General features: G+C 41.2%; 2 protein-coding genes across 2 annotated transcripts in view; one reads left to right on the forward strand and one right to left on the reverse strand.

Moving 5' to 3' along the window:
• The window catches only part of LOC111960988 (transmembrane protein 266-like), a 19,241-nt gene extending 13,469 nt beyond the window's left edge, over positions 1–5,772 (forward strand). Inside the window, 2 exon segments of the mRNA XM_070439727.1 lie at positions 3,814–3,876; positions 3,985–5,772. Of these exon segments, the coding sequence (XP_070295828.1) occupies positions 3,814–3,876; positions 3,985–4,631 (710 nt within the window). The 3' untranslated portion in view covers positions 4,632–5,772.
• etfa (electron transfer flavoprotein subunit alpha) lies at positions 5,677–15,527 on the reverse strand. Its single transcript, XM_023985485.2, has 12 exons — positions 15,416–15,527; positions 13,615–13,764; positions 13,408–13,489; positions 13,162–13,244; positions 12,814–12,913; positions 11,047–11,157; positions 10,715–10,816; positions 10,552–10,620; positions 9,591–9,673; positions 7,209–7,274; positions 7,006–7,086; positions 5,677–6,037 (listed from the first exon to the last, which is right to left on the reverse strand). Exons 1-12 carry the CDS (start codon positions 15,452–15,454, stop codon positions 6,002–6,004), a joined length of 1,002 nt encoding a protein of 333 aa, XP_023841253.1. The 5' UTR covers positions 15,455–15,527; the 3' UTR covers positions 5,677–6,001.
• Positions 15,528–16,921: the final 1,394 nt, after the last annotated feature.

The raw sequence follows: 16,921 nt of genomic DNA on the forward strand, positions 1-16,921 counted from the left end.
CTGGGACTAAACACCTCCCTCTGCAACTGGATCCTGGACTTCCTGACGGGCCGCCCCCAGGTGGTAAGGGTAGGTAACAACACATCCGCCATGCTGATCCTCAACACAGGGGCCCCTCAGGGGTGCGTGCTCAGTCCCCTCCTGTACTCCCTGTTCACTCATGACTGCATGGCCAGGTACGACTCCATCACCATCATTAAGTTTGCGATGACACAACAGTGGTAGGCCTGATCACCGACAACGATGAGACAGCCTATAGGGAGGAGGTCAGAGACCTGGCCGTGTGATGCCAGGACAACAACCTCTCCCTCAACGTGATCAAGACAAAGGATATGATTGTGGACTACAGGAAAAGGAGGACCGAGCACCCCCCCATTTTGATTGACAGGGCTGTAGTGAAGCAGGTTGAGAGCTTCAAGTTCCTTGGTGTCCACATCACAAACAAACTAACATTGTCCAAGCACACCAAGACAGTCTTGAAGAGGGCACGACAAAACCTATTCCCCCGCAGGAGACTGAAAAGATTTGGCATGGGTCCTCAGATCCTCAAAAGGTTCTACAGCTGCAGCATCGAGAGCATCTATCTCTAAACAGCTTCTACCCCCAAACCATAAGACTCCTGAACATCTAATCAAATGGATAATCAGACTATTTGCATTGCCACCCCCTCATTTACACTTCTGCTACTCTCTGTTATCTATGCATAGTCACTTTAATAACTCTACCTACATGTACATATTACCTCAAATAACCGGTGCCCCCGCACATTGACTCTGTACTGGTACCCCCTGTATATTGTCTCGCTATTGTTATTTTACTGCTGCTCTTTAACTACTTGTTACTTTTAATTCTTATTCATGTTTTTTAAACTGCATTATTGGTTGGGGGCTTGTAAGTAAGCATTTCACTGTAAGGTCTACACCTGTTGTATTCGGCGCATGTGACTAATAAAATTTGATTTGGTTCGAATTCAGGCTGAATCACATCCGGCCGTGGTTGGGAGTCCCATATGGCAGCGCACAATTGGCCCAGTGTCGTCCGGGTTTGGCCGGGGTAGGCCATCATTGTAAATAAGAATTTGTTCTTCACTGACTTGCCTAGTTAAATAAAAAAAATTGAAGGTGTCTTAAGTGTTTGGACAAATTCACTTACAGTGTATTACATTTAGTCAAAAGTGTAGTATTTGGTCCCATATCCCTAGCCCGTAATAACTACACCAAGCTTGTGATTCTACAAAGTTGTTGGATGCATTTGTAGTTTTTTGGTTGTGTTTTAGATTACGTTGTGCCCAATATAAATGAATGGTAAATTATGTATTGAGTCATTTTGGAGTCACTTTTATTGTAAATAAGAATGGTGGATGCTACCATGATTAAGGATAATAATGAATGAATACTAAATAATGATGAGGGAGAAAGTTACAGATGCACAAAGATCATGCTATCCTCTCACCATTACCAGTAACAGGGGATTATATCACTTTTGAGGGGTATGATATTTATGCCTCTGTAAATTTCTCACTCATCATTATTCACAATTGATTCATTATTATCCTTAATCATGGCAGCATCCACATTAACATAGAAGTGTTAAGAAACATATATATTTTTTTTTACAATAACATGACTCCAAAATGATACAATACATTATTTATCATTATTTTCTATTGGGCACAACATAATCCGAAACAGCACCAAAACAAACTATAAATGCATCCAACAAGTTTGCAGAGTCACAAGCTGGATGTAGTTATTGTGTGCTGGGAATATGGGAACAAATACAAAAATGTTGACAACATTTTATACACTATAAATACATTTTTCCAAATAGTTATGACACCTTCAAATGGGGGGACTAGATACATAGTGCTTTCATTTCCAAATGGTAAAACAGATCTATGAAAACACCCTCAAATAAAAGGTGACATTCTATACTGTCGCCTCATATAAAACATTTGATTTCAAATGCAAAATGCTGGAGCATAGAGCCAAATTAGCTTCACTGTCCAAATAAATACATAGGGGAGTGTATCTGTAAACCAAGAGATTGGTTTAAAAAGATGTCGCACTTCTGTATGATGACCATTGTATCTAACCTAGGCCAGGATTCAATCCGATCATGCATTATAGGCATTGTTGCTTATAAAGGTTATGTATGAACAGTCAAAATCATGTTTTTCATAAAATGTGATGATATTTGAAGGAAACCAGATCAAAGTATGACGACTAATAACTGTTGCTTCTACATTGATAAAGTTTGATCATAAAGTTACTGGTCCCCTCCCCATATCAAACACTTGGAAACATGGACATGGTGACATCACCTTAATCTCATTTTAATACACCAATGGTAAAATTTATATTCTCTTGCCTAATTTAAATAAGTACCGCCTACATGGGAAAAGGTGTGTTTGCAGAGGGGCGTGGTTTATATAGCTAGATAGCTACTCTACTGGTGCCAAGATTTGACTGTAGGGTGTCAGCAAATATAATTAAATGTTTACCATATTCATCTATGGCAAAGATACTTATATGTTTCCCCTTTCATCTGTGTCTGGTGTTAGCTAGTTACTGGTTAGCTGGGTCTTCAGCCAGCACGGAACAAAGGAGGGGGAAGGGTCGTTCAAAACTCTGACAGTTGTCATGACAACACATTCATCAGTACTGCTGTGAACCGCATCACAAGAGACATATCAAATGGGAATGTATAAAAAAAATTAGCATCATTGAAGCAATTTCAATGTTTTTTGAGTTGCTTTGTGTATCAACAAATTAGTTGCTCACTGCATCCAAGTTGCTTGACATAGGAGTTTCAAAGAGCTGTCAATGTAGGCGAGCTCTTCAATATAAGCTCCCTGCCCACTCAACCTGTCTCTTCAAACTTCCTGGTAGTTAGCCATGAGAGAAAAAGTACTTTTCAAAAGGACTTTTCAGGACCTTTTAATAGCAATTTCCAATTGTTTTCCACAGCGTTTTCTGTGAATGGGATCTCCGCGAACGCAGGAACATTGCCTTTAAAAGCAGCAACGCCTATAACCCGCGATCGGATTTAATCATGAGGAGAACATCCGCCTAAACCTACTGTTTGTTTTCATGTCTCAGGAGAAGGAGTGCAGGAGTGCAGGGTGACTGGCATACTGGCATGGGGGTACTGAACTATTATCAAAACATAAGTCTTTAAAATTCTGAACAAACACTCCAATGAATACAGGAGCCATAAAACTTTCAAAGGGAGACAGATCATAAGTTGCAGGAGGTAGAGAAACAAAGCACTTTCCTTTAGTAATGACATAAATCACCCTGCTCCTCTCTCTGCTATATATCTGAGATGAGATATCTGAGGTTTCACAGAGAGGCTGTGTCAGACTGCAGCCTTTTAAGTGGTCCTCACATGCTCATGTGTTATTAATCGCAGAGTGATTGTCTCTGATGCCACATTTTAGTCCGAGCATCCCCTGCCTTCTTGGAACAGTCTTAAAATGAATATTTGAAGAAGAAACATAAATAAAACCCATCTGTCTAGTGGTCCTGAGGGAATGGGGATGGCACTTAGAGGTAAACTGTGACAGGTCAGAGATGCCAGCCACAGGCCCTTCTACCCACCACCTCACCTCTTTTTACATTCCTTGCTTTGCTCCTATGGGTTCAACCTTCTGGTCAGGAATATCTGACTGATGCATTCTGGGAGATCTTTACAGAACAAACATGGGAATAGATTGTCACAATCTCTATTAGATAAGGGTACCAAACATCTAACTCATTCAATTGTTTCTGAGAAAGAGTACATACCTATTTTGTTTCTTATTTCTTTCAGATCATGTTGTTCAAGATGACATGAACAACTACATCAGCCAGTACTACAGTGAGGCAAGCAGTGGTAAGAACAAACAATTGTCTACACCCTCACAGGTTTGTTTGTGTACTTTGCTTTGCGGACAGTCAGCAGGATCATGTATTGAGTCCAAGTTGTTTGTGATTCTTGTAGATGTTGGGATCCCAGACCCAGCTCGTGTCATCACCACTGCAGCCATAGATGTGCACCTGCCCAATAACCCCAGCCAGCTGCCCTCGTCTCTGGTGAGTGCAGATGCAGCGTCCAGCTGTCTGCAGCGGACGGGTAGCTCTGTGAGCGAGGCCTCCAACACCACCGTGTCCCGCTCTCGCTCCAGCTTCAGCGCCCACCAGCACAGTATAAGTAGCCACACCCTGGGCTCCACCACCGACTGCAGCTCCACCGTCCGCGAGGCCTCCACCTCCACAGACTCCTACAGCGGCCAGCGCTGTTACCCCCCGCCCTACTGCAGCCCCCTGGCCCTGGGCACACAGCCTGGCCCCAGAGGACACCCCAGCGCCGTGGTGCAGGAGTTGCTCTCCTCGCTGTCTGAGGACTCCTGTCTGGGCCAGAAGGGCTTGGACCCTGTCAACCTCAAATTGCCCAGCCCTGCTGGCTCCACCAAGACCAGCCCTGAGCTGCAGCACAGGCTCAACATCTACAACAAGAGGAACAAGGAGAGCCACAGAGGCTTCCACACCAAGCCCCTCATCCACCTGCAGGCCAGGGAGCCTTTCATGGAGGAGAAGTACAGGCTATCTCAGGCAGATGCCACTGTCAGCAGCCTGCCCGAGACATAGGAAAGGGCTACACAGGGTATTGTATCTCTTAGCCAGCATTGACTCACTCCTCAAAGACCCTCCTGAAACTCACTGACTAAAACTAAAGACATGAACTCAGAGGCATCCTCCACTGGCATACAGCCATCTTCCTCATTGCCAAAAGCACCTTGGGACTGTGAATGGCAGCTCTGCCAGCACAGCCCATCGTCCATTGAGGACAGGGAAACATGCTTTAGTGAGCAGGCACAGAACATCTATCAGGAATTGCCACAATAAATGAGTATATGGAGTCACCAAAAGAAACCAGCATTAGGGCATTAGCCCAAGCTCTGAGGTAGCAGGGCTCAGCAGAAATGTGACTGGCTCTGATGCTTTTGAATGTGATATAATTTAGCGATGGGGCTGGGTGTGTGTGGGTGGAACTGGGTGGTTTGTTTGTCTGATATACTTGCTTAGGGATTGGAGACACTAGACTGATCACAAAACAACTACTAATTGGCTATCATATTATGATGTCATGAGCCACACTAATCAGACATTTTATAAACAAACCATACTGAAAGTCAACCTGGAGTTTCTCGACCTCAACATTAAGTACAGTCCTCTCTGATCGGACTAATGCAGGGTACATTTGATCTATGTTCTAATGTGTTGAGCTGTGTTCTCAGCTTATTTCTTACCTTTGTCTTTCTACATTATCAATGCTAAAGTTTGTATTCAAATGATATGACAAAATATTTTTAAGCCAGACAATTGAGGGATGTTTCAGCTACCAAATCTCAAGGGGTTTGTAATTGAAGATGTTATGTAAAGTGTTGGTCAGAAGAAAAAGTATTATAGCATGGACCTTTAAAAATATCTGCTTTTAGACATGGCAATCTAATCCGTGCACTTAAATGTCAACAGCCATTTTGTAAATTGATCATGAAGGGAATTCAGTGCAGAGTAAAAGCAATTAAAAGGCAAACATGGTAAAAGAACAGTCATTTACAGTCAGTTTTATCATTGATACCAAGACCTTTTGGGGGACGACACATTAATAAAAGTGCATTAGTGAGGCAGGTTTAGACTTCCTGAAGATTGCCTTTATTGTGACGCTACGTTAAATACATGTTACAAAATATGCATTAACAGGGAACAAAAATATCACCTACGCCAGGTAAGCAAAACGTTATTTGTGGCATTATCATAGCTACGTCAATAAAAACAGATGTCCGGTTTATAAACAGTGTTGTTCTGTTTCCATTTAGGAAGAAGGATGATAACATTATTAGTGTTCCCAGAAAAGTAGCTCCAGAAACGTTTAAGGCAGAGATTGTAGGAGAGTTGTAACCATGTGGTCTTGGTACCCAGGTAGTGACGGTACGGCTGCTGAGCTGAATTTTGGCTCACTTGCTCAATGCTGCAGTCATCTCAGGGACAGCCTAGTGAGACAAAGCCAAAACAGAGTAGTTTAAGATGGTTGCACCCCCTAACCAGGCATATCTAGCAAGGTTGACACAATGGACACAATGTGTGCTTGCGACATAAACTTTTAGATAAATGTAAGTGTTGAGTCTCACGGTTTGGGGTGACACCATTTAAGATCAAGTCATTGATAAACCTTTTCATTTTCTGAGAGTAACTGATCAAAGGGACATGAGCGGGGTTGCCTGCTGAATGACATACTGATAAACTATATCAGTAGCGCCCGAGTCGAGTGTCCCACAGATCAGTTTTCAATTGAAGGAAGAGGAGAAAGACCATACATTTGAATGAGTTATCACATGTAAGCTGATAACCAGCAGGTCACAACTCTGCTGCCACGAGCTATTATAACCAATCACTTTTACGGACTTCCCCCATAACACCTGGGCCTCTCACACACCACCACCGCCATAGTAAATAAAAGATGAACAACATTACACACACATGAAAATAAATGCTACTACACTTTCACCGAAAGCACGGGCCCTCTTGTTCAAGAGTGTGGCAACCCTCTGACACACTGGCCATATGTGCCAGCCAGACATTAGAGGGCAGCTAAGCATGTAAAGTACTGGCACAAGGGAAGAGAAAATAAAACCTGAGAACATATGGTTTGAAGGAGCGCTGTTGTATCTCTACACAACAGCAGGCTCTGGCCACAACTCACCTCTGATTAATTCAGCACCTCAATAATTCAACACATTTCCATTAGGTGGAATAATAATGGTTCTTGCAACACTGATCAGGGAAATAGTGAATGTAATATTCTGATTGTCACTGTTGTCATGTCTTGGTTATTGAAATGTTGGTGTCTCGCTGATCATCTAGTCAGCGCTGTGCTGAAAGCTGGTGCAGTGTTGGGTTAGTTTCAGTCATGGCAAGAGTGGGTGAATATTCCTCCAACACAGTCGGCCTGCTATCTCACCTTGAACAGATCAGCCACCAGACCATAGTCAGCCACCTGGAAGATGGGAGCCTCTGGGTCCTTGTTGATGGCCACAATAGTCTGTAGTGCAAAGCAAAATGTGTTTCATAAATAATGCAGCATGCCTATTCTATATACATGACAGAACGTTCTGGTATAAAGGGACAGGGAAGAAACAAGCAAGAATGCTAACTGTACTGTACCTTGCTGTCCTTCATCCCAGCCAGATGCTGAATAGCTCCAGAGATACCAACAGCGATGTACAATTCCTACAGAGAGAACAAGATGACGAACAAGCTGTATCAGCATAATACAAGCGCTTGGTGCACCGCCACATCTATGTAGTCCCAGTTGTTTCAGGCTGCTGAACACAGGTAAGACAACTTACTGTAGGAATGCCTGCAACGGACTCAATACCATTAGTATAATATGTGGGCCTACAATATTTATTGAATAACTTTCCATCAATCTCCAGAAAACCATCATGACACCACTAAGGTCGTCATTGGCACCCTAGTACAGATGCAGCTGATTGCAGGACAGTCCTGGGTTAGAGTATGGAGCTGTTCTAGTGCTGACCCTGACCAGGTCTGTGTAATCTCTCAGAGGGGGAGTGCTGGGGGGTGGTGTAGCAGAGTGTAGGACCCTCCCAAGCATCCACCTCACCTATGGGGAAAACACATCAGAAGCTTTCAGCGTAATGCACTGCCATATGAATATTTCAGTGCTACTTAATGTTATTGGAGTAGTCTCAGAGGAGCAGAACATCAATTTATGAACACAAGTCTGCCAACGACTAGAATTGAGGCCCAATATTTCACCATGAGCGGCACTGTCCTATCCAGCAAGTGTACTGTCCTTGCAGAGATAAAATGACCACAAAACATGTTGTAGTATCACCGTATGGAAAGATCAGAGTACATACAAAAATATGAAAAATTTAAAAAAATAAAACAAAAAGGTACTAGCAAGGGTCCAATGTCTAACCTATTTGGAGAATCTTCTCAGAGTTAGTCTCTTTAAGCTCTTCTAGCAGCTTAGCATTTTCAATTAGAAGGCTAGACAGGGCTACCTGCTGTTGTGTTGCTAAAAATAGCATAAAGCACTGTTTCAACCTACTATTTCACACCCAGCATTCCCTCAGGTGTGAAAGCAACTCCCTGCAAGCAACATGATTTTATTGGTAGCTAGTCGTTCAACTGTGGTGATGCTATTGTTAACCGATAAAAACAACAAAAGACCGCAACATGACAACCTGGCTGCTCCGTTGCCAAGCTGTTACCCGAATGTGGTACTCGCCTGAAACGTTGCTCAGGCATGACACCCCACAGCTTAGATTACATAAACAATACAACGGCACACTGTCTGTAAACGTCAGGACAGTAGGGTGAAGACAGTCTTATAAAGACTTTAGGCTACTGAATGCTAGTGTGACGATCCTTTGATATACATAAATATGCAAAAGCTATGAATACATACTGACAGAAACACTAAATGTCAAATAATTCTGTGATGTGAGATTCTTTCAAATTTAATTTCAGAAAAACTATAACTGGAGCAGTTCAATAGTGGATATAACTACTATTTAAAGCCTGCAAATAGTTGATTAGCTAAATATTCCTTCTGTCAAAAGTGGATCATTCAAATACACATAACAAGAAGGAACACAGTTTTGTGCTATTCAAGGGGACATTTGTCAAATAAAAAAAGATGTCAGACAGACATTAACACTTATATGACATGCATGGTTCTTCTGTCCTAACAATGCCGGAAGGTAGCGATCAAAAATGACCATTTAATACTTGAATCCTCTGAATGGTTTGCATGAGGGCTATGAATAACTGACTGACAAATATGAACAGGATAAAAATAGTGCCATTAAAATTTGATTTAATACATTAAAGCTGGAATCCGTAATGGTGAAACTGCCACATCCGTTTGTGACAATGGTGTTACTTCAAACAACGAACACTGTTTTTCCCCCCTCAGACATCATTGCACGAGCGATAGAATAGCAGAGTATGTTTCATAAACAAAACAAAAACAATAAAATGGGCTTTAAGCCCAAATGTCACAAGCTTGTCAAAACATTAGCAAAATCCAATTTGGGCAGAATGGCCTGGTCTGGGGCTCTGAGCAGATACCATGTGCTCTGTGCTCTGCTCTCTAATGGATCAGCTAAATCATTTAGGAGCATAAATGTGCCATTAACTACATTTCAAATGTGTGGATAATCACAGCTGGGATATCCCATTTGAACCGGATAATGGAAATTTAACCTTTTTAAAAGGGGCTAAGGGATCCATCTTTAGAACACTGAATTTAAGGAATTGTGTTTGCATCTAAAGTAACAGGCCTTTGTCAAGCTGCGGGCAATTTGCACAATAATCAATACTGGGTGGGTAACTCAGAAAATATATCTATGCATTTTCTGATTTATTTTGTTGTAAGTATACACCCATGTTTCCACAAAAGGTTTATCTTGAATAATTGTGCAAAATTAATACATAATAAACCATTGTGAGCACAACATTGCCTATCAAAGAATAGGATGAATGTTAAATTATCTAGAGTTTGTCACTTACGGGGGCCACGATCTTGCCAGTCTGTCCAACCTGCATGTCATTGGGGACATATCCAGCATCCACAGCAGCTCTGGAAGCACCAACTGCGGGGAGAATCAATTCAAACCTACTTCACTGCTGTCAATCAAATTTCTTCACCAATATTTTTATTGTAAAGTCATACCGTATAAAAAAATCACGACAGCTATGATGGAAACAGGACATTTCGGTACAATTGTATAAATGCCGAGAGATCATTTGTTCATTCGACATGGTGGGATCTTTTTGTATCGGTAAAATTCATTATGCGAGAAATATTGATATAATAACAATCATATGGTGTGTGTGGTCCTCCCACTACGACTCGGGAAACCATGCAATTTATTAAGCTACAGATGAATATGAAATAAGTTATGATGAACTTCACAGGGTGGTGAAAGTGCACGGTGATCTTGATGCTCCTTTACAATAAATATTGAGGGTCTTATTCTGGTGACATGATGATTGATGCTTGACTGTCGTTTGACAAATACAAATATTCTATCCATAATATGTTATCCATAATAATCTCATGTAGACTAACCTAGCAGCACAGCCTACCAACACTATCTGCCAGCTGTTGACTGGAGTACACGTGCTAAGACCAGAGTAGGCACATTTGCTATTTAATGCAACAGTTGTGACAAAACTATCGGTAGATTTGGAAAAGCGATGGAAACATATTAAACTTCAGATTTTTATTCGGTACATGAAATTTGTGTGCACTACATCATCACGCACTGATTTTTATCCGCAAAAAGTCTATTTGGTGGAAACACAACACTGGTGGGAAAATGCACATGTTTTCTTTATGCGGATTCTAGAGTATTTGCATGAAAGTCTGTCACCAATTGGATGAAGACCTAGCTACTTATTCAGATGCAGAACTTGCATTTGTATATGCAGGTCAACATTCAAAGACTCATTCTAATCACGCACTTACCTGCGGCATTCATTTTGTCAGCAAGGTCATACAGCAGCTTGAAGTTGTCTCCACTCTTCAGGCCCCTTCCTAAAAGAAGGGCAAGACACTAATGATTTCTTTAAACATTTGGCATACACATCAATTCATTTGTCAAGTAAAAGCATGAAGTTAGGTGTCTCACCTCCGGACACCACAACCTTAGCACTGGTCAGCTCTGGCCGGTCACTCTTGGTCAAGGACGCTTCCAGCCACTCTGACATCCCAGCAGGAGCGGACGCAGCAACTGAAATAAACAAACAACACATGAGGAAACATCAGATAATCATATTAAATAACAAAACTGCATCTCAAGGACAAACTGTCTCATGTCTTCTTGCTTTTAACTATACCCTGACAAATATGTCATCCAGCCAGGAAATATAAAAATTAATTTTAGAATGATAAACAAGAACAATGGCTTTTGTATGTGTGCTTTTCGGGTGTGTATCAGTGCATGGTTAGTACTGGAGCTACCTTCCTCTGATGTAGCACTGCCTCCCTCCACCTCAGCGGGCTCAAAGGATGTCCCTCTGACAGTGAAAACCTTGACATTGTCATTAGACTTGACAGTGCTGAGAGCATTTCCTGTGAACCAGACAAACAACAGTGATGTTCAGTTTTGTAACTACCACATGCAACTCTTTTGATGACAACTGGGAATTAAAATTGAAAATTCATTTCACACAAATAGAGTCTAAAAGATAAAATATCTTCTGGGCTCAAGGTACACCATGAGTTTTCCATAAGACCTATTTGGACATGACAAACAGCAAAGGTTTAAGTGGATAATTCTGATTTATTCATAGCCCATTAGTGCAATTGAAAAATTTGGCTTTTTGGGATCTAATCAAAGCTGGTATTGCCGAAAAGCTGATTTAGCTTTAGATTTATAAACAAACTAGAGGTCGACCGATTATGATTGTTCAACGCCGATACCGATTATTGGGGGACCAAAAAAAGCCAATACCGATTAATCGGACGATTTTTTAAATGTATTTGTAATAATGACAATTACAACAATACTGAATGAACACTTATTTTAACTTTATATAATACATCAATAAAATCAATTTAGCCTCAAATAAATAATGAAACATGTTCAATTTGGTTTAAATAATGCAAAAACAAAGTGTTGGAGAAGAAAGTAAAAGTGCAATATGTGCCATGTAAGAAAGCTAACGTTTAAGTTCCTTCCTTAGAACATGAGAACATATGAAAGCTGGTGGTTCCTTTTAACATGAGTCTTCAATATTCCCAGGTGAGAAGTTTTAGGTTGTAGTTATTATAGGAATTATAGGACTATTTCTCTCTATACTCGTGTGCAATGAACGCAGGAGAAGTGACACAATTTCACCTGGTTAATATTAACTGCTAACCTGGATTTCTTTCAGCTAAATATGCAGGTTTAAAAATATATACTTCTGTGTATTGATTTGAAGAAAGGCATTGATGTTTATGGTTAGGTACACGTTGGGGCAACGATAGTCCTTTTTCGCGAATGCGCACTGCATCGATTATATGCAACGCAGGACACGCTAGATAAACTAGTAATATCATCAACCATGTGTAGTTATAACTAGTGATTATGATTGATTGATTGTTTTTTATAAGATATGTTTAATGCTAGCTAGCAACTTACCTTGGCTGCTTACTGCATTCGCGTAACAGGCGGGCTCCTCGTGAGGCAGGTGGTTAGAGCGTTGGACTAGTTAACCGTAAGGTTGCAAGATTGAATCCCTGAGCTGACAAGGTAAAAATCTGTCGTTCTGCCCCTGAACAAGGCAGTTAACCCACCGTTCCTAGGCCGTCATTGAAAATAAGAATGTGTTCTTAACTGACTTGCCTAGTTAAATAAAGGTGTAAAGAAATTACCGATTTCCGATTGTTATGAAAACTTGAAATCGGCCCTAATTAATTGGCCATTCCGATTAATCGGTCGACCTCTAAAACAAACTGGTTCTCTATGGTACATGTAAGTACTGTGTACATGGAGAAGTGGTGAGTTACTGTTCTAATTTGTAAGAGCAGTCCCAAACGCAGTTAGAAATTGACATGATTTCCCATAATAATTTCAAACAAGATCCATATAGAGTAACAAAAAAATTCTAAAGCAGTCTAAACTGCATTGGTGATTTATAATGTGGTCAATAAATATGAACGCCATCTTAGGTTGGCTTGGGGGGGAAACAATAGGTACAAAAGTTCCAATATACTGTAACACGTTCACAAAAAGCTAGTTACCAGCATAGATGGTTCTGACAAAGGTGTCAGGGGATTTGATCTCGATGATGTCTGAAATAGGAGCAACATCCAACTTGGCAGCCAGTCTGGGCAGCAGGTTCTACAAAAGACAGGATGGTAAATAAGCAGAGATACAAGGCAATCTGTAACAATCAGCCAAAGATGCCCTACAAATAACTTCCAGAAACCATGATTGAAAAATACAGCATACTGATAACAGCTATGTTTTTTTACACTAGCCGAATGAAATTAAATCCATTATATGAAATCATCTGCAGGCAGACAGCTTGCTGAGGAGTAACAAATGACCTCACTGAAGCTATGTATATAAAGGTGTTATAAGCTTACTTTCCCAAAGGCAGATGCTCCAGCACAGATATGGGTGAAGTTGAACTGCTTCTGAGTTGCCAGGATAAGTGGAGTCAACGCTTCTATGGAAAGACATGCAAGTTGCAGTTAACACCACATGCAAATTGACAGAAAATAACCCTCAAATTTAACATACTAACTTTACATAGAAGTAAAACTTCCAACTCATTTACAGCTTCAGTGAATCTGTCGGCTGCATCTGCTTCACACTGTGGATATACATACCTGGCAGAGAGCCTTTGTAAGCATCATTTTGAGCAATCAAAACTGTCTTCACACCCAGAACTTTGCTGATTTCCTGTGCAACCTGAACAGATTATAAATATACAGCAAATCAATCCCTTGAAGAAAAACACGAACAGTGTAGGTCTGGATATCATCCATTTTCAACAGGTTATTAGTCTGATGATCAAACCAACGATTTTAACTTACCTTTGTACAGTCTGTTCCAGCAACCAAACAGGACACATCTCCTCCCAGTTTCTTGGCTGCAGTGATAGCATTCAGCGTAATGGGGGTCAGCTTGTCATTGTTGTGTTCTGCCACCACCAAGGTGCTTTGAAACCTCTGGAGGAGACCAGACTATGGGGAAAAGGTATTTTCAGTAAATAGGACATAACATTAACATAACACTCAGCCCCAGTCCTGGCCATTCTGCTTCCCTCCTCCTATCCCGCAAAACTAGAATAGTGTAGCCTACAGTGTCGGCCTGTAATGCAATTTTATGAATGCCCATCCATGTTGTACCGTCTGATTCATGACCATGGCCTAATACTAGGCCTAATCATTTTGGCCATTTAATATCTGCATATCAGCTACCCAAGTTTACCAGGAGTTATTTTGAGCCTATTTGCAATGAGAATCGATGTGTTTACACAGTGAGAAATTATGAAGTATTTTCTTCTTCGCTATGATCAGCTCATCAAAAATGTATGAATGTACAATTGAAATCACTAATTCATGACAATTTAGCCCACAGAGTTAAACTCCAGGACAGCAGTCGTGAGTAGGCTAATTTCATTCCATATTGTCCATTTTATTTTGGCCTGTCCTGTTTTTAGGAAAAGTCATATTCAAATCGAAGCGCATTTGTATTTGAAACACAGCCGCAGCGCTGTGTCTCTCCAACAGCACCCTGGAGAGGCGTGCTGGGCATGGATAAGATAAATATTTTGCGCCCCTGACTTTGGCAAAGTGGGCAACGCTCCTCATGGGGCGGCATCAGCGCTCACCTAAATAGCCCATATGCCACTGGGTGAGAGAAGTTTTCATTGTATTTAGGTAGAATTATGTGAGGTGTTATGTGTCTGCCTAATGGATGAGCCGGCCTTGATTACATGGCTCTAATGCCATGTACTTCAAACTTAAACACCCATGATTAATAGCTATGAATAATATGAGAGCATTTTGGGTAGTCCAATAAAGAGCAAGGAAACATTAATATTGAGTTCATACAGGATACTACTGGTTCTGTTCAGGTGTAGCTTTTTGGGGAAAGCAACGTCTAGTGGGTTATTTATTGGAGGTCAGTTATAGCAGAAAGTGTGAACTAGTACATAACACCACCTCAGGGGAGGAGGGAGCTGTGAAACCCTTCTGTAAACAATCTGACATAACATCAGAGCTATACATTTGCTTATACAACCTTTGACAGGGAGTATCAAGCCTATCACCAAGCTAAAACATGACAGTACCAGCTGCTCTATCTGAACCTGTGTCTGAATGACAGTTTCTAGAGTAGAGGTCATTCACAGCAGTCTAGACAACGTCACAGCACAATACATGTTTAATAGATTTAGTGTACATTAAATTATTGTCTTTATTGAAATGGTGCTTCAATGTCTTTAAAATCATTGCATGGCCATTTTTTGTTTGTTTCTTAAGTGATTGTTTACGAGGTTGCATAAGTAAGCTAGCTAACTGCTAGCTATTTTCAGCTAGCTAATGACGCTAGCTGTGCCATCAACTATGATCAGATGTTCAAACTGTGGCAATCGACTTATTTCATTTTTATGAATATAAAAAATCTATGCCATTTCGTTCAATGTGTACAGCTAGCTAACGAGTAAGCTAAGTTAGCTAGTTGACTGGCTAGCTTCCTTGCTAGCTAACGTTAACTGTCTATTAGGCACCAGCAACATTGTGCTGATTTGCATTTGCCACATTGCGAATGAATAGCAAGTTACTTAGCTAGTTAATATAATATAATCATATATGTCTATTGTGTACTTACCAATTGTTTGAAATGTGTTTTGTTGACAGCTCTAAGCATCTTGGACCCTTCTATTCGATGTTGCCAAATGCTACTTTCCTAGAACGAACTCTGACAGCTGTAGAATGTTCTCGCGAGACAAAACTATGGATGGACTAAAATCACTTCCGTTTTAGGTGGGAGCGGAATACAATTTTATTTCAGAGACCACGGTCTCCACTAGTAGCTTCCATGGCCACAAAGTCAGATTCCACAGTAACAAAGTCAGATTCAACAGCTTATTTTTGGTCTTAATTTAAGGTTAGGGTTACGCATAAAGTTATTAGTGAGGTTAAGGTTAGGTTTAAAATCACATTTTATGAAGATAAATTGTACAAATGACTTTGTGTCTATAGAAGATAGTGATGACCGTCCTACCCTGTAGCCTTCGGGTCCATGATGACTGGGTAGGTGGGTGTTAACAACAGGGAAAACTAGATAGGCCTACTATTGTCACCAACAAAATCATTATGCATATCCATTTAATCCAGATCTGTAAATATACTAATTTAAATTAGTAGCCTATGTGGCTATGAGAAGAGTAAAGGGACCGACATTGAACCGGGCAAGACGATGCACACCAAATAAAATGTGATAACTGGTTCGGGGCCAGTTCTTGCTTTGCCATAAATTACTTTTGCCATACATGTAGGTTGGAGAGATGTAACCAATCCGTAGTAGCCTAGACCATGCCCAGCAACCATGACCCCATTGGCCTCATGGGTATATGGTGGGCAAGGTGAGCACGGGCTAGCACACACCAAGGTCACACCAAGCCCACACTAGCCCAGCATGGGCTAGCCCACAACAAGCCCAACACAGGCCACCAGGAGGCCAGATAATATTTTGCTTAGGGCACCAAAAAGGCTAGGGTCAGCTCTGACTGCATGTGTGGGTATGGATATGGGTAGATAGACCTGCAAGCCACTGCAGCCCCTTATAATGAGTTTTTTTTTTGTGGCCCCCATCCCCATCAAAGTTGCCCATCCCTGCCCTAGAACAGGGTTTCCCAAACTGGGTCCTGGGGCACCCCCTGCGTGCACATTTTGGTTTTTGCCCTAGCATTACACAGCTTATTTAAATAACCAACTCATCATCAAGTTTTGATAGTGCTAGGGAAAAAAACGAAACATGTACCCAGTGGGGGCCCCAGGACCAAGTTTGGGAAACCCTGCCCTAGACCAGCTCCTCCCACCAGCCTCCTCTGCAGCACCGGCTAGCCCATACCAAGCCCAGCTGAAGGCGGTGGCTCATTAGAATATTTGGGGGCCGTGGTTTGCACATAGTCCTTTTTTTGCAACCATTACTGAGTGTCATTCCACTTCCAATTTAAGGGTTCTGTTGTGTGATGCCCAGTTTTGTTTAATCTTGTACAATGATGAAGTATTTAAAAAATACTTAAATACGTGCATGTGACATATGAAAAACTATGTAGGTCTATTACTTATGGTATATAAATTATAGGCATATGTATGATAGCCTCACATT

This window comes from Salvelinus sp. IW2-2015, linkage group LG4q.1:29, assembly GCF_002910315.2.
Source record: "Salvelinus sp. IW2-2015 linkage group LG4q.1:29, ASM291031v2, whole genome shotgun sequence".
In the NCBI taxonomy this organism is placed as follows: Eukaryota; Metazoa; Chordata; class Actinopteri; order Salmoniformes; family Salmonidae; genus Salvelinus; species Salvelinus sp. IW2-2015.